General features: G+C 45.3%; 3 protein-coding genes and 1 pseudogene across 5 annotated transcripts; 2 read left to right on the top strand and 2 right to left on the bottom strand.

Moving 5' to 3' along the window:
- Positions 1 to 166: 166 nt before the first annotated feature.
- Positions 167 to 1,312, top strand: LOC135666177 (uncharacterized). Its single transcript, XM_065177748.1, has one exon. It carries the CDS (start codon positions 167 to 169, stop codon positions 1,310 to 1,312), a length of 1,146 nt encoding a protein of 381 aa, XP_065033820.1.
- Positions 1,313 to 6,342: 5,030 nt separating this feature from the next.
- On the top strand, positions 6,343 to 7,536 carry LOC135666176 (MDIS1-interacting receptor like kinase 2-like). Its single transcript, XM_065177747.1, has one exon. It carries the CDS (start codon positions 6,343 to 6,345, stop codon positions 7,534 to 7,536), a length of 1,194 nt encoding a protein of 397 aa, XP_065033819.1.
- Positions 7,537 to 9,562: 2,026 nt separating this feature from the next.
- LOC135666156 (protein FMP32, mitochondrial-like) lies at positions 9,563 to 13,424 on the bottom strand (annotated as a pseudogene).
- Positions 13,425 to 15,019: 1,595 nt separating this feature from the next.
- Positions 15,020 to 24,555, bottom strand: LOC135666155 (uncharacterized). Of its 3 annotated transcripts, none has more exons than XM_065177727.1 (5): positions 24,204 to 24,555; positions 22,498 to 22,667; positions 21,627 to 21,687; positions 15,489 to 15,558; positions 15,020 to 15,403 (listed from the first exon to the last, which is right to left on the bottom strand). In XM_065177727.1, exons 1-5 carry the CDS (start codon positions 24,376 to 24,378, stop codon positions 15,319 to 15,321), a joined length of 561 nt encoding a protein of 186 aa, XP_065033799.1. In that variant the 5' UTR covers positions 24,379 to 24,555; the 3' UTR covers positions 15,020 to 15,318. The 3 variants fall into 3 exon arrangements, with proteins under 3 accessions (XP_065033799.1, XP_065033797.1, XP_065033798.1); XM_065177725.1 differs by having other exon boundaries at positions 24,186 to 24,554; XM_065177726.1 differs by having other exon boundaries at positions 15,489 to 15,555; positions 24,186 to 24,553.
- Positions 24,556 to 24,608: the final 53 nt, after the last annotated feature.

The following is a 24,608-nucleotide window of genomic DNA, read 5'->3' as shown; positions in this document are numbered from 1 at the left end:
AGCTCTCAAGCAAGACCCTCTGCATCCGCCATCTCAAGCCCTACAAAGGGAGACACGACCGATCCCAGGCATTTGGGGCCCTGAACCAGCCGCGTCAACCCCAAAGTCGTGGCCAGAACGTTATTTACCGTAACAGATTGGCGCTAGAAGGAGGGTCGGCGTCCAAATGTCAAGCGATCAGCAAATTTACCCCGGCGGATCCTCAAATGCGGAGCTCCCCGCCTTAGGGGAACGGCGTGACGAGACCCACGACGAACGCCCCGCAGCGGTGTCAGAACGCTACTGGCGACTGTTCAACGACCCGGGCTTGTCACCCCCTGGCGGCGCACCCGCCAACTCCTCACAAGTGTCGCCCGAGGCCTTTCATGACCTCGCCCACCAGGTCCGAACTCTGACAAGCATGGTGCAGACCATTATCTCCCAACGAACCCCTCCGCGTGCGGCGAGGCCCTCGCAGCAACAGGAGACTCTCGCCCGGACCCACGCACCACCCCCAGAACTTCCGGGCTCGCCTCGAAACCCCACAACCCGACCGGGGAGCAGGGAAGTCGAGGACACGGTGAGCCGCCCCGAGCTCGAGGCCTCGACTGCTGACTCGACGAACGCCCTACGGGCCCAGCTGCGCCTCGTCAGTCAAAGGCTGGACGAGGTACAACAGGAGGTTCGTAAGTCAAAAGGAGAACCCGGGACGGACGGACACCAAGGATCTCCGTTCACCCCCGAGATACAGGATCAGGCGATCCCGCCGCACTTCCGCCTCCCTGCCCTGGACGCGTATGACGGCGCAACCGACCCCGCGGACCATGTGGCCGCTTTTCGGGCCCAGATGGCGCTGTTCGGGACTTCAGACGCCCTGATGTGCCGGGCGTTCCCGACGACCTTACGAGGACCAGCCCGCGCATGGTACAGCGGCCTGAAGCCAGGGACCATCGCCTCCTTCGACCAGCTCGCCAAGGATTTTGAGCTTAACTTCCTAGCGTACTCCCGACCGAAGCCATCCATGGCGTTGCTCTTGGGGCTCAACCAGAAGGAGGACGAGCCCCTTTCTCACTTTGTGAACCGGTTTACGACGCAAATCCGTGGACTATCGGATGCTCACCCCTCTCTCTTGATGCAGGCCTTCATGACCGGCCTACGGCCCTCCAGGTTCTTCTGGTCGCTCGTGGAAAGGCCCCCCGTCGCGGTCCCTGAGATGCTCCAACGGGCCAGCCAGTTCATCGCCGCAGAAACCTGGATGGTGGGAAAGCGAGAAGAGCACAGAAAGGTCAAGTCGGAGCCGCCCCGACACCAGCAACCCACCACCTCCCGGTGAAAGTTGGACAGGCCTGACCCAAGGCCTCCTCTTCCCGCCTTGAACTCCTCCCGGACGGAGATATTCCTACACGAAAGGGGGAAGGGGCTGCTCAGGGACCCCCACCCGATGAAGAACCCGCGGGAGCTCACAGACCGCTCAAAGTACTGCCAATTTCATCGACAGCACGGGCACGACACGGAGCAGTGTTACGAGCTAAAAAGACAAATCGAGGAGCTCATCCTCATAGGCCATCTCGGCCAGTACCTCCGGCCGAGCAAAGAGTAGTCTCCTCGTCCGGAGGGCCCTGTTGAGCGACACATCGATGTCATAGCCGGGAGCCCCGCATCCGGAGGAAGTTCTATGTCGGGCAGGAAGGCCTATGCCCGGACCGCCCCCGACGAAGCCTCGGGGCGTGAGCCTGAGCCCGAGATCACCTTCCCAGCCGGAGCCACTGAGCGGCCCCACCATGACGACGCCCGGGTGATATCGGCCAGGGTAGCCAACGCGCGAGTGAGAAGAATCATGGTCGACACGGGGAGCTCGGCCGACATACTCTACTTTGGCGCCTTCCAGAAGCTGGGCCTAGCCAGGGAAAATTTAAGCCCGATGTGCTCGGCGCTCACCGGCTTCACGGGAGATTCGATATCACCTCTGGGAGCCATTACCCTACCTCTGACTCTGGGGACCCCGCCGAAATCAAAGACTGCCATGACCACTTTTCTAGTGGTCGACCTTCCCACCGCTTATAACGCCATACTTGGTCGGCCGACCCTCAACAAGGTCAGAGCCGTCGTCTCGACCTACTACCGGACCGTCAAATTCCCGACACGGGAGGGAGTCGGGGAAGTCACCGGAAGCCCCCAAGAGTCCAGGCGCTGCTACCTTACCTCCGTCTCATTGGGCAAAAGGACTAGGGGAGAGGCGCCTCTAGAAGATCCCCGGGAGGCAAAAAAGTCGGCCCCTCACCCTGAGCCGAGGGGGTCCACTGTTGACATCCCCTTACAGGAAGCACGGCCGGATCAGACGGTCAAGGTCGGATCAGAGCTGCCCGAGTGGGAACGGGAACAGCTCGTCGGTCTTCTGCGGGAGAATGCCGACATCTTCGCCTGGTCTCCATCGGACATGAAGGGAGTCGATCCCAAGGTCGCGGAGCATCATCTCAATATCCCACATGATGCCCGTCCGGTAAAGCAAAAGCCCCGGCGCCACGCACCTGACCGACAACGTGCCATACAAGAAGAGGTGGACCGACTCTTGGCGGCAAGCTTCATAGAAGAGGCCAAGTATCCTCAGTGGTTGTCCAATGTAGTTCTCGTGAAAAAACACAATGGAAGCTGGAGGATGTGCGTTGACTACACCAGTCTCAACGATGCGTGTCCTAAAGACCGCTACCCCCTCCCGAAGATCGACCAGCTGGTCGACGCGACAGCAGGGCACGCGCGCCTCTCTTTCATGGACGCCTATTCAGGATACAACCAGATCAGGATGGCACCCGAAGACAGGGAACACACGGCTTTCCTCACCGATCAAGGGATATACTTCTACAAGGTCATGCCGTTCGGGTTGAAAAACGCCGGAGCCACATACCAGAGGACGGTAAACAAAATGTTTGCCCCCCAAATCGGGAGGAACATGGAAGTCTATGTGGACGACATGATTGTGAAAAGCAGAGAAGCCGGAACACACCTTGCCGACCTAGCCGAGACCTTCGCCACGCTACGCAAATTCGGCATGCGGCTCAACCCCACGAAGTGCGCTTTCGGCGTCACCTCCGGGAAGTTCCTAGGGTTCATTGTACACCAGAGAGGAATCGACGCCAACCCAGAGAAAGTACAGGCAATAATCGATATGCAGTCCCCCCGGACAGTTAAAAACCTGCAGCGACTCAACGGTAGACTTGTCGCCCTGTCTCGCTTCCTCGCCCGATCGGGCGATCGCTGCCTCCCTTTCTTCAAGGCGCTCAAAGACCCGAAGAACTTCCAATGGACATCGGAATGCGAGGAGGTTTTCAAACAGATGAAGCGGCACTTGGCCAGCCTCCCTCGACTCGCTTCCGTCATTCCCGGCGAGAAGCTGGGACTCTATCTGGCGGCCTCCCCGCACGCAGTTAGCTCCGTCCTCGTCAAGGAAAGCTCCGGCACACAACTCCCGATCTACTACGTCAGCCACGTCCTGAAAGGACCTGAGGAGCGTTACACGCCGATAGAAAATCTCGCACTCGCCCTGGTGCTCTCGGCTCGGAAGTTGCGCCCCTACTTCCAGGCGCACTCGGTGGAAGTCGTCACCGACCAGCCTCTCCGGCAGATCTTAACAAAGTTCGATGTTGCAGGTCGGCTCCTCAGATGGGCGGTGGAGCTCGGAGAACATGATATCAGCTACGTGCCCAGAATCGCCATCAAGGCTCAGGCGGTAGCCGACTTCATCGTGGAATTGACTCGGGTGGACAAAGACCTCGAGCGAACTCCTGAGGCTTGGACCCTACACGTGGACGGCTCGGCCAGCTCAAAGGGTGCCGAAGCTGGGCTGGTCCTTCTCGCTCCCGACGGACGCTCATTCGAACGTTCCCTTCGCTTCGGGTTTAAAGCCACCAACAACGAGGCGGAGTACGAAGCGCTCCTAGCCGGATTAAGGCTGGCCCTCGAGATGCAGGTGGCCGCAATACACGTCCTCACTGACTCGCAACTCGTGGCCGAACAACTCAGCGGTGGATACGAAGCTCGTGACGCGACCATGGCCAAATATCTGGCACGGGTAAGGGATCTAACCGCGAAATTCCCTTACTTCACATTATCTAATGTTCCGAGGGAGGAAAACGGACGAGCCGACGCGCTCGCTAAGCTGGCGTCAAGGCGAACCCCCGAAGCATGGCCGGAGATAGAGGAGCTTCCCGCTCGCGCCATTGAGGTAGCAACCACGGCCCCAGGCGGCGCGCCGACCACGTGGGTGCAAGAGCTGCTGAGCTTCAAGCGAGATGGAACCCTCCCTCTCGACGAAGTCGCGGCTCGGCGTCTGCGCCGCACACACGCGTGGTACACCGAGGAAAGTGGCCGGCTTTACAGACGATCCTTCACCTACCCCCTACTGAGGTGTTTGGAGCCTGACGAAGCCCAGACCGTCCTGGCTGAAACTCACGAGGGGATCTGCGGCGAACACATTGGCGGGCGGACCCTGGCGCACAAGATACTACGCCAAGGCTACTACTGGCCAACCATGTGTCGAGACGCAAAAGCTTACGTGCAGCGGTGCAGCTCGTGCCAGCAACACGCCCGCGCGCCCCGACAGCCTGCGGTCCCCCTCAGTCCCATCGACTGCGCATGGCCGTTCGCCCAGTGGGGACTGGACCTCCTCGGCCCCTTTCCACCGGCCTCTGGGCAGCGGAAGTATATAATCGTGGGAGTAGACTACTTCACAAAGTGGGTCGAGGCCGAGCCACTGGCCACGACGACGGAACACCAGATGGAGAAATTCGTTTGGAAAACCCTTGTGACCCGGTTCGGGTTGCCCAGAGCCATTGTCACCGACAACGGACCTCAGTTCGCCGGCACGAGGTTCCGGGAATTCTGCGCCGGTCATGGCATTCAACTGAGGTTCAGTTCGGTGGCCCACCCTCAAACGAACGGGTTGGCCGAGGTAACCAACCGATCCATCCTGGATAGCCTCAGAAGAAGAGTGTCCGCGGCCCGATCGACCTGGACGAACGAGCTCCCCAGCGTGCTGTGGTCGCTGCGCACCACCCCCAAGGCTGCGACCGGAGAATCCCCCTATAGCCTGACTTTCGAAACCGAGGCCGTCCTACCGCCAGAGATGACTGTCGCTACGCTTCGGACGAGGAGCTATGACCAGGAGGCCTCGAACCAGGGACTTCGCGCCAACCTCGACGTGCTCGAGGAGCGACGCGCCGATGCACACCTGAAGGCCCTCTCTCACCAGAGAGCCGTCGCAAGGGTCTACAACAGAAAGGTGTGACCCAGGCCAATCAGGTTAGGCGATCTGATCCTACGAAGGGCCGAAGTCAGCGACCCAACCCGAACGAGGGGGAAGCTGGCCCCCAAGTGGGAGGGACCTTACCGGGTTACCAGCGTGGTTCGACCAGGTACTTATCGACTCACAACAATGGACGGTTCCTCCCTGCCGAGGACATGGAACGTCCAGAACCTTAGAAAGTTCTTCGTCTGAGGCCAATGCCCCAGCTCCCAAGATTGAAGTTGTGCAATTTTCGGAGCTTAAAAGACACTGGAAAAAGATTCTTTTATTCATGAAGATGTCTGAGGCCAATGCCCCGGATTTGACGTAATACACCCCCCCACGTCGGACGCCCAGTACGACGCGTTGCCCCAGAAATAGCATTAACGACGACACGACACGCACCCATACCCGTCGTACCCGAACGACCTCCTCGGCTGACCCATCACGGCCGGCCGAGGCAGTCAAAGGCGCCAGCTGACACCCCCCATACCCTGCGGCAGCTCGGCTCTCCACGCAACGCCCACGACGACGACAGACGCCGTCAGAGGTACGGTCATGCTCTGGCAGGATGGCTCATCAGGTAACATCAACCCCCCTTATAAATACCCCCCCCGGCTCCCAGCACAAGGGGGAACTCGAACCCAATACAATACTCCTTCCCACTAACTTGATCGTCGGAGGGGTCGGGCCGAGATACCGACCCGACCTGTGTGTAGGTACCCGACCACCGTCAACCCGGTTCGTCAAGGCGGAGCTCTCAAGCAAGACCTTCTGCATCCGCCATCTCAAGCCCTACAAAGGGAGACACGACCGATCCCAGGCATTTGGGGCCCTGAACCAGTCGCGTCAACCCCAAAGTCGCGGCCAGAACGTTATTTACCGTAACACGAACGATTTGAGACATAGAACACAAGAAAATCACTTGAGCATAAGCTGAAGTGGTGATGAATTTGAACTTGTATAGAAATTTAAAAAGTTAATAAAACAAAAATTAAAGAATAAAAAAACCGGAATTCATCGGCCGGGTACCTGCAACGGAGGCACTAGACCTCCATGGCAACCACCTCACCGGCTCCATCCCCATGGAGATCGGATTGCTGCGAAGGCTCGCTGTTCTTGATCTTTCAGAGAACAAGATCTCCGGCGGCATCCCCAGCTCCATAGGCAAGCTCGAAAACCTGGTGGTTCTCTACTTGAACCAGAACCGCATCACGGGAAGCATTCCGCCTTCCATCGCCGGTATGATCTCGCTGCAGTTCTGTAGGATGTCGGAGAACCAGCTCACCGGGAGCATCCCGGATTCGATCGGCGGCCTACCTAGCATCGAGAGACTGATACTGGAGAACAACAAGCTCACCGGTCAGCTGCCCGCCGCTATAGAACGCCTCGCCACTCTCACGGACATCTTCTTCTCCAACAACCGATTTACCGGTAGGATCCCTTCCAGCTTCGCCAACCTGGCCAATCTGCAGACGTTAGACCTGTCGCGGAACCGCCTCTGTGGTCCGATCCCCGCCGAGCTCTCCCGGCTGCGGAACCTCCAAGAGCTGGATCTCTCCTTCAACTCCCTGATGCACTTGGGCAGGCCGCCGAGCTGGCTCGGCCAGATGAACATATTCAAGCTTGTCCTGGCAGACACAGGGATCTCCGGTCCGCTTCCTGACTGGCTGTCGTCGGCGTCGTCCATCTCGATCCTCGACCTTTCCAGCAACGGACTGGGGGGAGATCTCCCGCAGTGGATCGGCAACATGACCGGGCTCTCGTTGCTCAACCTCTCCAACAACGCTCTGCATTCGGGGATCCCGGAGGGGTTCAAGAACCTGACGCTGCTGATGGACCTGGACCTGCACGCCAACGAGCTGTACGGCCGGCTGCGGCCAGTGCTGGCGAAGGGGACGCAGGACCCCTTGGGGCACTACCGGACGCTGGATCTGTCGCGCAACCGGTTCACCGGGGGGCTTGACGAGGACGTGGGGGAGCTGGCCGCGATGGACACAGTAGAGAGGCTAGTGGTGTCGCACAACCCAGAGCTTGGCGGCGGGATACCGGCGTCCATGTCGAGGCTGGCGGCGCTGAAGGAGGTGGGGATGGCGGGGAACGGGCTCTCCGGGAGCATACCTGAGGGCGTACTGGACCTCGCGCGACTGACCGAGTTCGATGTGTCAGATAACAGGCTCAGCGGTCGGATACCGCGCCATCGGGCTCCCTTGACGGCGGAGGGCTTCAGAGGAAACACGGGGCTCTGCGGCGCGCCTCTCCCGCCATGCAAGCTGTAGTAACGAGCCAAAGTACACAGGAAGGAGTCTCAGATTTAATTTTCCGATGTCAAGGTGACGGAGAACAAAACAAAAGTTTCTTGTTTGACAATTCATGGAAACGTAAGAACGGCTTGCTCTTTTTTTCTTTTTCGTTTTTTTGGGTCCTATTGTCTATTAAGGTGAGGAATCTTAATATATCAAACTATATAATATAATATAAGGCTACATAGTTACATAATTGATAGAGATTGATGAATATATCTATATACTTGAGCTCCTCCAATCGAACAATATCCATGTGTTGTGTCAGTCGAAGTAATAAAATTGATTCAAACCGTTTTCATTTGATTAAAATAAGATAATTTGAATCGTAATCGATTGAAATTTATTTAATCGATTCAATTAATTAATTTATAACTTAAATAATTTATATATATATATATATATATATATATATATATATATATATATATATATATAAATTAGTTCAATTCAATTGAACCGAACTGAAATCTTGGTTAGGTTCAATTTGAACATCTCCACCATTTATGGCTTGCACAATATTTTTTTAATAATACATTTACAAATGTGTATCAAAATTAAATCTATGATTATATAAGAGGACCTCATTAACAGATAAAATGAATATTCTTTATAATTATTTTCATCACAAGTAAATTTGATTAGGTTTTGCATTAATCTCCAATCTCCGTATGTTAAAGAGCGACAGAAGTTATGAGATTGTTAAGAAAAATCGTTTAATAGTGAAAATCATATATCATGGTCTACATCGACTCAAAATATTTATCATGGTATTAAATTTCAATTATATATTGATATGATATTTAAGTTTTTTTTCACTTAAGTTCAGTTTACCGTCATTCGAACAAAAATCTTATTTATCATGTCATATCGTGACAAATCTTAGTTTTAATGTCACTCCAGTGTTTAACTGGTTGACAGAGTTGTTTTTGCATTAGAGAAACCGTCAAAGGACTGCTCCTTCGAACGACACTTGCAATGAGCATGATCTCGAACGGAAAGCAAACAGTGGAAGAAAACCGATCAACCAGTAGCTTGACATTAAGGAAAGAAACAGTTCGATTCAACCCTCCATGGGAACTAATCAGGCAAAGTAAAGGGTTACCTTCTTCGTAAATGAAGTGAGATCCATGTCCGAAGTGCCACTCCAAAGAAACGCAGCTGAAGGTGATCCCGCCCTAATCACAGACAAACACCATTCCAAGATCAAGAACCAAGGAAGGAAGAAAATTCAAGAAACGGTTGAGAGATCGGAATTACCGAAGCCGATGAACATGATCATCGGGAACCCCGTCGCCGGCTCCACGGACAAGGCGATCTCCTCGGCCGCTTCCAGATGCGAGGACTCCGACCGGGAGAACCGCGATCTGGCAAACGTCGATCTCTCCTGCCACTTCTTGAGGCGGCGGCAGCGGGCGTTCGTGGTGGGGCGACTCCAGGAACAAGACGATCTCGGTCGTCTGCTTCCAGATGCGCTGACTCCAACCAGTGGAACCGCGATCTCGCAAACGTCGGCCTCTTCTGCCGCTGCTTGAGGCGGCGTCAGAGCGCGTTAAGAAGGCGAGAGAGTGGGGGACGACAGGAGAGGGGAAAGCGAGAAGTGGCGATGGGGGAAGATGGGGACGGGGAGTTAAATAGGCAGGAGGCAAATCGAAATGGGAGCGAAAGCGAGATTTGATATATGCAAAATAGACACGCAAAAATAAAGCCAAGATTTTCTGCAAAATTAAAGTTTGAGATTTGATGTGAGCGGCACAAGACCAATATCAACAGTATATACCGATTTAACATTTGATATGAGACTAATCCACCAAAGCCCTATATACCGATCTATTGACATACCCTACTGGTATGATCCGATATGTACCATGATCGATCAATACAACGATATGGATAGGTAAGACAAACCATATATATAATAATTCTGAAAATACTATAGCCTTGGAGAGAATCTGATCAAGATAATATGCAAATTAATCCTCTAAAGGTAACATGAAAACTCGAAGGGTGGCCAAAACTGAAATTGCATGTTATCAAGTGAAATAATCTAAATTGAGTGCTACAAGAGATTTCAATTTGCTTCATCAAAACACTATTAATAAGAATGATGGAAATTCAAAGTTGCCAAAAGACTATTACATCTAATTCAAAGTGCGCATTCTGATGTAATAGTATTGCATTGATACTCTTGTTTCCGTATCTGCTGATTTTACATCAGAATGCGCACTACAGCTAGACCAACAGCAGATATGGAAACAAGAGTACCAATGCAATACTTTATGACATCGTATTTTGCTGCCTCTAACTGTGCCCTTAATGCATGGATTTCCTGGAAAATTTACAAAGATAAACCAAATTTAGACATACTAAACCGAAAACTACGTACAGAATTATCAGCAATTTTTTTTCTCCTTGATCTCGGAAACTTACCCTGTTTTTTTTCTCCTTGATCTCGGAAACTTACCCTGTCGAGTTTGGTAGTAAGTTCTGTGGTTTCTGCACTTTGTTTGGCTAACTCGTCACGTATGCGGCTAAACAATTAGAAAAAAGAAGTTAAAAGTAAAGATACTACATTCGTCCAGTACAGCACATGAAAAATGAAAAGCTCCTTGCAATAAGCACACACATAATCATTGATCAATGCTACTGATGGTAGTCCTATTTGTTTGTTCCAGGCATAACAAAGGTGATAAAAAATGAACAACGTCAAATGAAACATTGGATCAACATTAGCACAGTGATCTAGCAACACTCAGACTGGAACGTCTTGATGATAAGTCAGAATTCAAATCAACATGAACTCTTGTTTTTTGTTACCTACAACAATCTAGTGGATTGTCTGTAAAAGTCAGATTTAGCACCAAGTTTAACTATTTTCTTATGCAATCAAGATCTCTTCATCTGAACTAGCATGGTTAACCTAGTTGTTAAATTAAAAAGGTGCATTTTCTGTAACAAATATGGACAATAATTCAGCCTGAGATATCACCACATATTCCATTATCAAATAGACATTAACATCCCTTACCCTCTCTCGAGGTTTAGATCCAAGCGCTGCCCAGCAGTTACCTTGTCAATTTCATATCTGTTTAAGACAGTGAGTTTAAATTAAAGAAAGAAGTATTAATCTGGATATAATTGGCTTACTAATCTGTTATATGCTTCAATGCAAACCAGACCTAAGTTCACTACGCATTTTATCGATATCAACTCGAAGTTTTTCAGTCTCTCGTTGTAGCAATGCAAAGTGATGATCCTGCAATCATATAAGTTTAAAAAAAAGAGAGTATATAGAGTAGAATCTGAACAGAGTGCCTAATGAACTGTAAATTGACAAACTTGTTACCCTCATGTAGTATTATAATAGATAAATCAGCTATCAGTTGATACATCACAAGACTGACTAACATGTTCACAATCCAACTGAGATGTACCTTTACTGAATGATATTAATTCCATGCTTTGATGACTAAGCTTGTTGAAACTGCTAATTTCAAATATGGCATGAAAAAGTTCAACATGTTCACAAATACTTTAGGGTGTCTTCATCAAAAATTTCTGAAAAGTTCCTTTTGGAAGAATATTTATGGAAATGATTGCAAATGCTTGCAATATGTCTAATCATAAAAGGTCTGTTAACTTCAAAGTGATTATCTGATCAAATAAATGTTTGGTAAAACAACTTCTTAACAAATATCGGTAGCAGCAAAGCTACTGACATTGGTGGAAATGGTAGTGGAAAAAATACGCACTAATTGTTCAATTTTTTCAAGCTAGAAAAGTATCAGTTCTGGAAGTCTGCCATAAGTTTTCATGCATTATGCGTCACTTCATAAAATTGCAGCACAACAAAAACAATGCTAGAAACACTTGTGGGTGCAATATTAGCTATACTAACCAAAAAGATGCTTGTTGATGCTACCACACAGACTTGTGATCAAATCTATCCAAACTAAATTGATAACTTAAACATAGATTGAAGTTTCTAGACTCATTTTAAACTATTCTCACAGTGGATGTATCGAAAATTCATGGGCAGTTTGTCAATTCACAATAGAAATAACTAATATATAATGAGCATTCAATTACTTAAACTGATATGAAAAAGGTCTCCTGTGATATTTCCAGATATATGAGAATGGCAATGTAGCAAAACAAGAAAAAGTGAAGTCATAGGAATCAAATAAAGGGGAAATAGAAAACTGACATGGGCTTCCTCATTACAGACTCATTGTCTTTTCTTTTGCTCCATAGAACACCACAGTTGATAGGCCATGGAAACTTTCCAACCGATTAGGAATATCAACTTCTATTCTCCGCTCATGTTGAATTTTTTTGAAGAATTGACCAGATTCAGATATTAAAAAAGTGGTTAAAATTGTCATCCTTTCTTTTGCTCCATAGAACACCACAGCTGATAGGCCATGGAAACTTGCCAACCGATTAGGAATATCAACTTCTATTCTCCGCTCATGTTGAATTTTTTTTGAAGAATTGACCAGATTCAGATATTAAAAAAGTGGTTAAAATTGCCATATTTTCTTTTGCTCCATAGAACACCACAGCTGATAGGCCATGGAAACTTGCCAACCGATTAGGAATATCAACTTCTATTCTCCGCTCATGTTGAATTTTTTTTGAAGAATTGACCAGATTCAGATATTAAAAAAGTGGTTAAAATTGCCATATTTTCTTTTGCTCCATAGAACACCACAGCTGATAGGCCATGGAAACTTGCCAACCGATTAGGAATATCAACTTCTATTCTCCGCTCATGTTGAATTTTTTTGAAGAATTGACCAGATTCAGATATTAAAAAAGTGGTTAAAATTGCCATCTTTTCAAAATTCCTAATGATAATTCTAGTGCGAACCTGAGATTCCTTTATCCCTGTATAATTTTTAGCTAATTAAAAGTTCTCTACAACTACAATTATGCACATAATCTCTGACACTGACGGAAACGCACTTTAACCATGACACACTCCGAAAAAAAAAAAGTATTTTTGATGAGCCCGCTCATTTTCATCATCTATTACCTTGCTTCCAAGGATTGAAAGCATATAGTGCTATTGCCTTACTGCCCGACATTCTTCTTTGTGATACAACTGAACAGTGGGTGAGATGCAATCAAGTGGAGCATACCTGCGAGCCCTTCATTTCCATTCTCGAAGCAAGTGGAGGCCATCACATCAACCATCACGGAGTTTTTGAACGAGAGCTTGGAGAGTGTCGCTCTGCATCTCGGGCTTGGACACAAAGGACTGGGCGACACTCTTCAAGCTCTCATTCAAACATCCGTGATGGTTGATGTGATGGCCTCCGCTTACTTCGACGGGACCCCTTCCTTCTCCAACCTCCTGACCTACACAAGCAAAAACACAAACACCTGTAGCGCAACCAAGACCCCCTCCCATCAATCGAACACCTACTCCCGTTGCTCTTGACGAATTGCGAAGAGAAGCGCTGCAGCAGCGACAAATTGGACCGAGGGCACCCGACTTGCGCCGCCGGCAGCCGCATCAGCGACCTGCAACGAAACCCTAACGCGGCGGCGCCTCTACTGCAGGCGATAGCCGCGGCAGACATCTGGATCGCGAAGTGAGAACTCGTCGGTCCGATTCGAGATCGAGGGGGATGAAAACGAAAAAAGGAATGATTTTGTCACGCCTTTCTTCTTCCTGTTTCTTAGGCCGCGAAGAGAAGGGTTCGATTTGGCTTCGAGTCCCCCTTGGCGTGGTTGCTATGATGACGAAGACCGCGGAGGATAGAGTTGGCAAGGCAAGCATCGTAAGTTCATGTTCATAGCATGACACGTCTAATAATATTATTGTCATCCATTTTTAGCTTATAATAAAAATTTTTTAATGCTTTCACAGTTGAACAAAGAAAATAATTAAAATAAAACATATTTCTCTATTATAATTAATTGATTATATAAAATATTGTGGTCATATCTAATAAACATAATACAATAATTATCAACATGGATTTTTATTTTGTCATTTAAGTTGTGCACAAAACAATGTTCATAGTTGTATTAAAAAAATGTTTTTATTTATTATTTTTGTTCTATGTTCTAATTATTGGATTGTAAAAAATATTGCGCTCATCTCTTATAAATATAAACAATAATTATCTACATATGGATCTTTTAGGAGATTTATATTGACAATCATATTTTAATATTAGTAAGATTGATGTAAATACTCTTAACTCATCACTTAAATCTAACACTTTTCCAACTACTTTCATATAATTCATTTATCTTTCCCATCTTCCCTTTCTTCTTCTCCACTTAATCGAAACTTAAATCATGATCAACTAAGCCGGGGGCTTGCTCAAGAATAAGAAAGAGGAATCTTATAGAAATATCATGGAATAAGGATTGATCATATTCATAGGGATTCCGTAAATATCTCATTCCAAAAATAGAAAGTTCAAAACAATTTGAACTTTTTTTGGGTGCAATTACTATTTCATAATCTGGCATGTACAAAATGAAAACTTTGATTGTACAAGAATTTTTACGAAAGCATTTCATTAGATGGTCAGGGAACACATCTAAGAGATAATTTATGAATATTCAAAATTCTTAAAGTGAGGTTGTAAATAACAAAAAAAAAAAAAGATTACAAATAGTAATCTCCAAAGATAAGAGTATGATTGATAATTGAGAGGTTGTATTTAGTAAAATTATATCTTATTATTTTTTAAATGATTATATAAAGTAAGGGATTACCAATAGCAAAAAAAAAAAACAAAACAATAACAATCTTCATCTTTTATTATCGTTAAATTTATTTATTTATTATTTTTAATTAAAACTTCTTGAGCAATCCTCTACTTCTCCTCACTATCAACGATTGTCACTCATACTTATATCATCTTAAATATTTCTACTTTTATCTTTTATTGAATATTGGTGAATAAATTTCTTTTCTCTTTTCTAACTTTCCCAATAATAGGCACCAATTGTCTTATAATTATTCACACATACTTATATTATCTTAAATATACATATTTTATCTTTTATTAAACATTGGCAAATGAAAATATTTTTTTCTTTTCTAACTTTTCTAATAAGAGGGCAGCTTCAAAAATATAATAAGATTCTGAGGTGAATCTAGTATACCACTATTAAATCAATATCTTCGATAAAAAAAAATATTGAATGATGTTATTTTATATAAAAATATTTTTAATAAAAAAATTATCATTGATAAGTAGAAATATAACAAGAGTACAGATCAAAATTTACATAATCATAAATAATTATTTTTGTTACGACTAACGATTTTATTGTTATTGGTGTTGATAAGAAATTATTTCAGAATTTGTCAGAATATTTCTCTATGACAAGATCCATAACCATGTTTTAACCCTGATAATGTACATAATACATTTATTCTTGTGTCAGACCTAAAATTTCTAAACTTATCACCAATTTATAATGCTCATTAATAAAGTCCATATTATAAAGAAGTTTCAATGGATAAACTTTACATGTTATCACTAGAAAAGTAAAATACATGCAACAGATGACGAAACTTTGAACTCGAGTGCAAGTGCTCCAGCGCTGCTTACATTGGCCTTGTGGTTACTACCAGCAATGGCCAAACTCATATGCAGCATCCAGGTAGAATTGAGCTTATTGAACATGGAATGGAAAGAAACAAAGTTCAAACAATTGGCATCTGCGTTGTTAGTCAACAAAAGGTTTTACTTGGGTGGCTTGCGATAAGGATACAAAATGTCATCAATGTTTTCCTATGTAGTTGCCCACTTTGTTCAGGTTCCTAGCTACACCTGAGGCCACCACCCCAGCATTCTTTCTAAACCTGCACATTGACAAAACTTTCAGCATTTCTTTACTCAGAGTTGGACATGGAATATGTAGGAATAGAATTAAAACTAAATGCTTTCCTGTCGAAGAATTCATCCACTGAATGCTGAGCTGGTCGGTGTGCGTGTGGCTGAGAATGTAGTGTAGCATCTACTACGATATCAAGCAACAGGTCAGACACAAAATTGAGAAAACAGTTCGTGCACCGAGAATAGCAAGAAATGCTGAATAACTTGTTTCATGGCAAAAATATTTTAGAAGAGACAAGATGCAACACCAATTAGCCCCAAGATCCCAACAGTGAGCCTTTTCCTGAGCTATATTGATAAAAGATACAGGATGTATTGCAAAAAAATAATATGATGCTTCAGTATATATGAATTTCATGCAAATTGACAAACATAAAGTCTCACAACAATTTGAGGTGTAATTAAAAAGTTATTAGTACTTGATCTCAAATTATTAGTTAAAACCCTTGAATTAAAAACTAACTTAAAATTTTCTACAGCGAAGGAGCAAACTCTGCAAAAATGTCATCCTCTTAAGACAGCAGACCTCTTCCTTATCAAAACCTCCAAACATGAGAGCACTTGTACCTCTCCATCAAATCAATTTTATGCTAACAAAGGCCAAACATCAACCCATGCTGCTCACCACACGCACAAGATTCCAAAATTTTTTGATTAGCTGCATCATATGCACTTTTTTGTTCTACCAAATTGTCACGGATAAATTTTTAAACAGAATGTTTGATATAATGTTTATGTATGTCTGTATCTTTTGGTATGTTCATGCTTTGCACAGCATGTAAGGGGATGACCGAAGACTTAATAGTCTTATTTTAGTTGGTTTGGTGGCCGCTTTAGGCTTATAAATAAAAGTTGTGCCATGTGGACACTTGTGAGAGATTCTCGGTTTATAATGGATAATTTTGACCCTTTGTTGGGCAACTGTTCAGAGCTTGTAAAGTCTGTTTATAATTTGCATTGTCTATGAAGTGTTTCCTGGAATGTTTGCTTGTGGATCCCGAGTGAGACGTTCTCTCTAACCCGTTTCTCTTTCGTAGGTCCTAACGGACCATGGGAGGCTTCGGGGAGGCTGACCTTTGCATACGGACACACAAGGATACCGCACGACTTAGGTAAAACCATCTAAGTCCGTGATAGATGGTATCAGAGCAGGACAAGCACTCATAGAAACACTTAGCATGCAAACGTGGGGGACCTAGCGGGGCAGCGTTGAGGGCAGTCAGCACACGCACGACCGTTTGAGGGAAAACGGGCATGGAGATGTAGGGAAAAGAATCGCTCGGAGGAGCGGGCATTTGAGATTGGTATTCAAAGGAATGACCAACCCTTCGCACAAGAGAGACCACGAGAACAGGCAAGCTTGGAAGAATGTGGAGCGCACAAAGGGTGGGATGGCTGAGTTTGAGCTACGGCTCAACGTTGACAACTATACTTGATGGTGCTCAAGGCAAGCGAGGCGCTTGGTAAAGGATGAGACAATGCAAGGTGGAATGAGTTGCTCAACGACCGAAAGAGTTGTACAATGCTTACAAAGGTGAGGGGAATTGCTAACTCAAAGAATTCGGTACTCATACATGGGTTTGTATGTGGACGATGGAAGGTTCACGGCCATCCCAAGGCGACCGAAACTCGGTGCCATGGAGCATTGAAACTTTCTCTTCGGCATGTGAAGGATACGTCCGTAGGAGGCTGAAGTGTGTAACGATTTCAGCATGTTGCTAGGCCTTGAGTGGTGCAGCGGGGGCTGTATTGACGTGGAGTCGCAATCTAGCAAATGCGTTTGCAGGAGGCAGAACAATGTGCAGTTTGTTCAGCAAATCGGAGTAGTCCAAGGGGATGGTGGTCTCCAAAATAAAGAGAGATGTTGCTCCAATGAGATAGATATCCAGGAGGGATAAGTCCCGGCTCTCCAGGGGGAGAATCATGTGCAACAGACCGCACATGTTAAGAAGGAGTACCTCAACAAACAATAACTCAACGAAGTTCAATGGACCGAGCAAGCGACGAGGAGTCGTCGCATGATCTCGCTTGAGAGAATGCATTGGTGGATGCATTGCGAGATCAAGTGAGGGAGCGACCCAAAGCAACACAAATGAAGGCACACTTGGAGTCGATATGGAAATCAGACTCAAGGGAGGGCTGACCCATGGAATGGTGGGCGCGAGGGCCACCATCAACTCAATGCAAAAATGAGGAGCGGAGCAACTTGGGTGTAACTTGGCGAAGTACCCAAGCCGCACGAAGGGAGCCAACATAGAAGTTGGAACATGGAGTGGAGGCATAGTGCTTTCCTTGGACAGAGGTCAAGGACATGAACTCTTGCAGAGGCAAGAGCAGGATCATGTTGTTCCATGGGTCCTTCATTCTGACGAAGCAGACTCATCTTGCATGGTGGCAAAGATGAAGGGAGCTTCTGGGCACATGCACCTTATCTCGGAGAAGCATTTGATTGAGAAACTAAGACGACTCAACTTGCAGAGGCGAAGTTGGGTTCAGAAGGCCTTGGCACGGGGCAAGAGGACGCGGAGGTGAGTACTCTTGAAAAATATATCACAGTGTTGCCATTTAAGTTGCCATGAAGGAAGCAGTGTGCAACAAAAATTGTGCTGGTAGGGGCAGAGGCCCAGGATCCAGACAATGGTGCACTAATTGCAGCGAAGTCGGGGGACTTCGGGAGCTACTAGGCGACGGACTGTCCTAGAGCGGTGCTTCATCTAGGTGTAACCCAAGAGTGGGTGGATGAAGGTCGATTGCCAAATGAGCGAACAAAATCGAAGGTGGAAGAGACCTTGTGATGTATTGGCAAAGGCCACGCATGGAGGGATCACAATTTGAGTTCATCCCACAAGGATCAGAATGCAATAGAGATGTCACCAGGAGACAACATGGTGCAGCGGATCGTGGTGGAACAGTTCGCGGCAATGCGATACACACGACATAGTCCCGTGAGGGACTAGATCATACGGAGGTATGATCGGGAGCTCCTGGAAGCTCCACTTCGGTGAACAACACGATGGCAAGAAGGGCTATGGATTCAAGGAGTGAAGGCCATGGTACCGCAGAGGCGGGTCTTCCGTGCGTGCATCGAATTTTGCATCAGATGAACGCCTTGGTCATTAGCATATGGGGGTTGTGTTCCATCAAGGGAAAAGTTCGAATGCAAAGTACCAGTGAGTCCCATGAGAGGGACTTGATCATGCAGAGGTATGATCGAAGCAGCTGGAGAGTTGGACTACTCTAGAGCTCATATTCGCTTAAGGGAGCCCGGCAAGTCAGAGGACAAGATCGAGTAAGCGAACGTTGCTACCAAGGAAGCTAAGGAGAACAGAATCAGTGCAAACCCTACAACGTGATGGCAGAGGCCATCCATGGGAGTTGCAATCTGTCTTTCCATCGACCAAAGGGAGCTGCTTGGAGAACACTGAAGTGTTTAAGCAAGGGGTCGAAAGGGGTGAGGAAGCGACGACGAGTCCATAGGGACTTAGCTACCCAAAATCAAGCATCAGTTAGAATGGAGGTGGACTCGGAGGAGTGTCATAGAGACATATCTACTTATCGTGAAGAAAAAGGATGCAGATGCGAGGCGACGGATAGTAGGGCCATGGGCATGGCAGCGCCATGGTGCCGCAGAGGCGGGACTTCCGTGAAAGTCATTGATCCCTTGCTCTCATGGAGGGAGAGCGCTTGGTCGTGACAGGGGCCGAGGAGGTGGAGCATGTAGAAGCAAACTCCAAGTATCGAGACAAGGCTGAAGAGTAGAGGCCAAGGAACTTCGTAAGACCGGTGTCAACGAACTTCTCATCAAGATAGCCGAAAGTGAAGGACTTCGGGTAATGCAAGAGTGCACGACCAAGGAACGAAGCAGGCAGTACGCGGTGCTGTACCTTTGCTACTCAGGGGAGTAGGCGGCAGGGTTGATGGAGAAGACGGTACAATCCCAAAGGCGACCAAATCTATTAGAGAATCACACCAAGTTGGCGTGAAAACTTCTTGCATTCCAGAAGTTCGATAGCATTAAGAAAGTGAATCACAGTAGCTAACTCAACGCAAGGAGTGTAAACACTTCAAGTGCTCCAGAAGTATGAGCAAAGAGCAGGCGAAGGCCAGTAACCAGCTCGATGCATGGAGTACAACCTCGAGGAGGCGGGCGAAGTCAAGTAACCTTTGCCTTCTTAACCCTTAAGAGAATGAGCGAAACCGAGTACCCTAATTCTCTTATCTATCCAGCAGAGGAGCTCTACACAAGTTCAAAGACCCTTCGAAGATAATGGAAGACAATAGTTGTCAAATCCTCACCAACGGTGATCAGTGCTACTGAGAGTAGATTGTCCGCTTCATTTCCCAATGAAATGCCAATCGAAAGCGGAAGTGATGCGAACTTACTTGGAAGCAACATCTAAGTGAAAAAAGAGTTAATGAGCAAATTTTATGGAGGAATGACCCAAAACTTCAGAAGTTTGCGAGACGATGCTCGTTAAATCTCCAACAAGCATCCACTCAGTTCAAGCAGCTTGAGGCATTTGAGAGACTGACGCAGTAAGGATGATATTTTCCTTCATCTGGAGGATCCGCAAGAATCAACAAGGATCAACACAACTTAGCCAACCCCACACCAGAGTCAAAGTCATTGGTGAGTTGAAGCAGCATGGCGGATCAAAGGTTCGACTATTCAAAAACAGCAATAGAGAGCAGTTGGGAGCCAGGAGGCGCATTGCAGCTGGAGCAGAAGATTGAAGACTCAGCAAAGGCAAGGAGTTGCAGTGTCGGCAAAGGCTTCGATGAGGACGTCGAAGGAATAAGTGGGGGAGAATGTCACGGACAAACTTCTAAACAGGATGTTTGATGTAATGCTTATGTATGTCCGTGTCTTTTGGTGTGTTCATGCTTTGCACAGCATGTAGAGGGACGACCAAGGCTTAACAGTCCCATTTTAGTTGGTTTGGTAGCCGCTTTAGGCTTGTAAATAAAGGTTGTGTCATGTGGACACTTGTGAGAGATTCTCGGTCTATAATGGACCATTTTGACCCTTTGTTGTGCAACTGTTCAGAGCTTGTAAAGTCTGTTTGTAATTTGCATTGTCTATGAAGTGTTTCTTGGAATGTTTGCTTGTGAATCCCAAGTGAGGCGTTCTCTCTAACTGGTTTTCTCTTTCGTAAGTTTTAACGGACAATGGGAGGCTTCGGGGAGGCTGACCTTTACGGACGGACACGCAAGGGTGCCGCACGACTTAGGCAAAACCAGCTAAGTCCGTGACAAAATGTCACTTCCAAATTTGCATACGAGCTATCAAGGTAATATTAGGTTCCACTAAGGCAAAAAAGCTTGAGAAACCTCTAGGTTTTAGAGAAGCATTTGCAGATCCTCTATTAAGAACAACAAAAGCTTTTGATCACTTTCAAGTGATTAATCCACTACATGTTGCCTATATAAAAGAAATAAAAAGCAACTCACTCATTAAACTAGCTCCAAATTTTCGATATTGATTTGACAATGCAAATAATTTTCGGTATTCATCTTTGATAACATGTAATAATAATCCTCTTTGCACGTATTAGAAATTGGTCAAGGATAACAAAATTTTCCAATTTGTCACAACTTCCCAAGTCAATGTTTTTCCACCCATGATTGTACCAAACAAACATTCTACTTGGCTCATTTTCTATGCTTAGCATAAAACAGTCGTGATATAATGACATTTTTCTTTTTTTTTTTCAAGACCAGAAAATGCTCTAAGCTAATTACTGGTCAAGATTCCGATCTAATATCTACAAGAAAAAACAAAAGTTACATGTTGACCTCAGCCATTATCTTCATTTAAATATATAGAAAATTAACATATATTTATGCTCTACTTTCCCAACTCCTTGATCCATTTAAATAACAAATGCTTACAAAAGATCTACCGTCCACCACCTTCTTCTAGTGAACTAGAACAAAAGTTTCATGTTGTTCATAATACTGATCTTTCCATATTGTCCACCTTATCGACCTTTGTGAAAGAGTTCCAAAAATTGGAAATTAAGGCTCGTGAAATGCCATAGATGTTGCTGAACCTAACCCAATAACCGATAAAATATAGCAAAGATATCAAGAAATTGGCCTTATGATCCAATGTAGCTAGAAACACAGATTGACATCCATCCTTGTTTTAAATAAAATAGAACTTCCAAAAGATCGTTTACAGTCCATCACCTTCCTTGTTAACATTTGCAGGAATATGACCAGCAGTTGAAGTTCTTCTGTCCGCCAATATCTGCAATAAATTTCATATGGATGTTAGTGAACTGACAATGAAAAGAAAAGTTCTGAAACACATTTGCAAGGGAAAAAAAATACAAGAGTTAACTCTCCAAATTGCACTCTTTAGCTTTCCTTTATGTCACCTATATTCTACATCTTATAGCACTCCTTGGCACAGTGATGTCCTCCATCTCTTATAAACTAAAGCACACATCTAGCACAAATGGATATCTCAAACGTGATAAAATCAAGTACAGGAAGCATATTTCATTATTCACAATACAGGAGAAGATGATCCCATGCAACAACATCTGTATCAGGATTTCTTTAACGCAGATAATTCTCCATTGAATCCATAATTATCTAAACATTTTTCGGTCTTTGATTGTGAATTCAATACCTTTTGGGTTATACAAACACAATATTATTCTTAAAAGAAATAGTATGAAAGGTGAATATAAACCCAGCGCCAAATTCAACAACCACCACATATATATTGGATGAAATTATTCTGAACTAATCTACCTTTGCGTGACTGATGCTAGATAAGCTACGTCAAAAGTTTAGTGGTGATTGCCTGTGCATACAGCTAAATATAACAATTGTCGTCTGTGCCTATAAAATAACCAAAGCAACAGTTGTATATGCATATAGACAACAATAGTGTATCAATGTTAGTCGATACTTGTAACCAATTATTTGTTCCAGTAAGAACATTTAGACCTATACAATAGAGATCAAAAGGCATACTCCTGAAAAAATATGAAAGGAACACAATATCAAGCAACATGCAGTTAAGAAAGTCAGAGAAGCAAGAAATGACCTCTATGCCCACACAAAATGGCAATTCTGCTTGGTTCTCTGGCTTTTCAGCAGTATTATCTTTCTTATCTAGGAAAAGTGAATAACCAACACAAGCATACTTGAAATCTGACAGGCTACGACCATCTTTTGTAGCTTCCGTTTCAGAATCACCAATGATGGAGTTAGGTACTGGTCACAAGAGTTTCACTTAGTTGTTAATGAGAATAGGATGAATCTTATTCACTCAATATTTCAGTAAACATAAGAACAACATGATGAATCCAATCTTTCATGGTAAAGCATCATGGACCAAGTACCCGCAAAAAAGCTGATGAATTTTTCCACATAATATGCCAGTATCTAGTGAGTTGCCCTAGACCAAAATGGCTTCTTAAGCAATGATAGAAAAGGACCAGAACCAAAAAAAAAAAGGCAGATGGATATGTGTTAACAGTAAATAAATTATGACCAATCCGAACCAGTCACAGTCCACTAGTTATCAGCGGTTAAACAATCCCAAAAAACCAACATACTTTTCAGATAATATACACTTATTACTTGAATGTTTTCAACTTGTGTCAAGGTCTTATCTTCATGCCTAACTCCATGAAGCTAATCAATGGAAATATTATAAACAGGAATTACTCCATAAAGGAGATTTTAACATGTGAAAGCTGAAAACCCAATTAAATCCGGACAGTATTCATACATGGAATAGATGTATGTATAAAACTGATTGGCTATCTTAGGACAAAAGGACCAATTAACCTAAATCCAAAATTAGAGGAAGACATTCTACAGACCCTGAAGGAGATACACCTCAACAATTGAAGAAATGACCAACTCAGTTTCTTTACTTATCTATTTAAAAGCACAAGAAAAAGAGATGTAATTTCAGAACACTGATCTACAATAGCGCTTGAGAGCTCTACACTGTTGTAAATTGGTTCAATTAGGAACATTGTTGGAACTGATATTAAATTCAGCACCTTATGAGTCAAAATTCCATTGCACACAGTTGCTTCCCTCTATTAATAAGGAACATTGTCGAGTCATTCACATACAGCTTGTATCATCATTTTTTTAAAGGATCATAATCTAAAAACATCATTTTCAATGTCTATTAAAAAAAAATTGCAGGTGGGTCGGGGGTTCTGAAAGAAGCATGGACCAAGCAACTAGAAGACTATTTCATTTAACTTCAGACAAGTTTCCTATGCATAGTTTCATTTCTCATTTCAGGGTTCACTATTATATACAATATAGCAACTTGATTACCTAACCAAACTTAGTTTTCTTTATAAACCAGGCCTCAGATATGTTATAGTTATCATTATTTTAGATGTTGGCAAATATCATCATGCAAACTTCAATGGGTCATTATGTGAAGGAATCACTCCCATAATCCGTGTTAGTCAATGAATAATATTCAAGCAAAAGGCACAGTTCTAGCAATCTTGCTTGTTTGATCAAATTTTAAAGTTCAATAACCCTAATTCATGAACATTCGCATAGCATTTTATCATCCTAAGTCCCACCAAATGCGCACACTTTTTAGATTCCTGGAACACGCACCACTTAGTTCATAAAAAAGACGACGACATCACATCTTTGCCATGTAACAAAACTGATAGACAGAAATCGAGGTTATAATCTGCATATTCCAGCACAAAATTCCCAGACACAACAGACAGAAAGCAAATGGACCTTGTGGAAGAGTCCGACCGATGCCAACGCAGACGGGATTGTGGCCGTCGGACTTTAGGCGCGAGGAATAATAGAGGCAGCCCTTACAAGACTTCCCCCTGTAGCTCGGCGGATCGGGGACACGGCGCGGATCGCCGTCACCTGTGCCGTCCGCACTATTGAGCCCATCCTCATCGGGTGGCTCGCCCGTCATGCTCCCGCCTCGCCTCGCCTCGTCCGATGGATCTTCCGGCCCTAATTGTCAGCCATGCGTCCGTGTCGGGGAAGGAATTGGGCGACGTCTTCTTCAGACATCTCAGCGTGGGATGCGCTAAGCTTCGGCAACGAAATGCGGGCTTCGGGGTCTGAGCTGACTCGGTGTTCTAACGACCCGAGTCATGTGAACCAAATGTCACTCGTCCTGCCGAACTATGTGGCTTCTTT

The sequence above is a fragment of the Musa acuminata genome, unplaced genomic scaffold, assembly GCF_036884655.1.
Source record: "Musa acuminata AAA Group cultivar baxijiao unplaced genomic scaffold, Cavendish_Baxijiao_AAA HiC_scaffold_1077, whole genome shotgun sequence".
NCBI lineage: Eukaryota > Viridiplantae > Streptophyta > Magnoliopsida > Zingiberales > Musaceae > Musa > Musa acuminata.
Note: the sequence above shows the minus strand (reverse complement) of the source record. Positions and strands in the feature narration are given on the sequence as shown.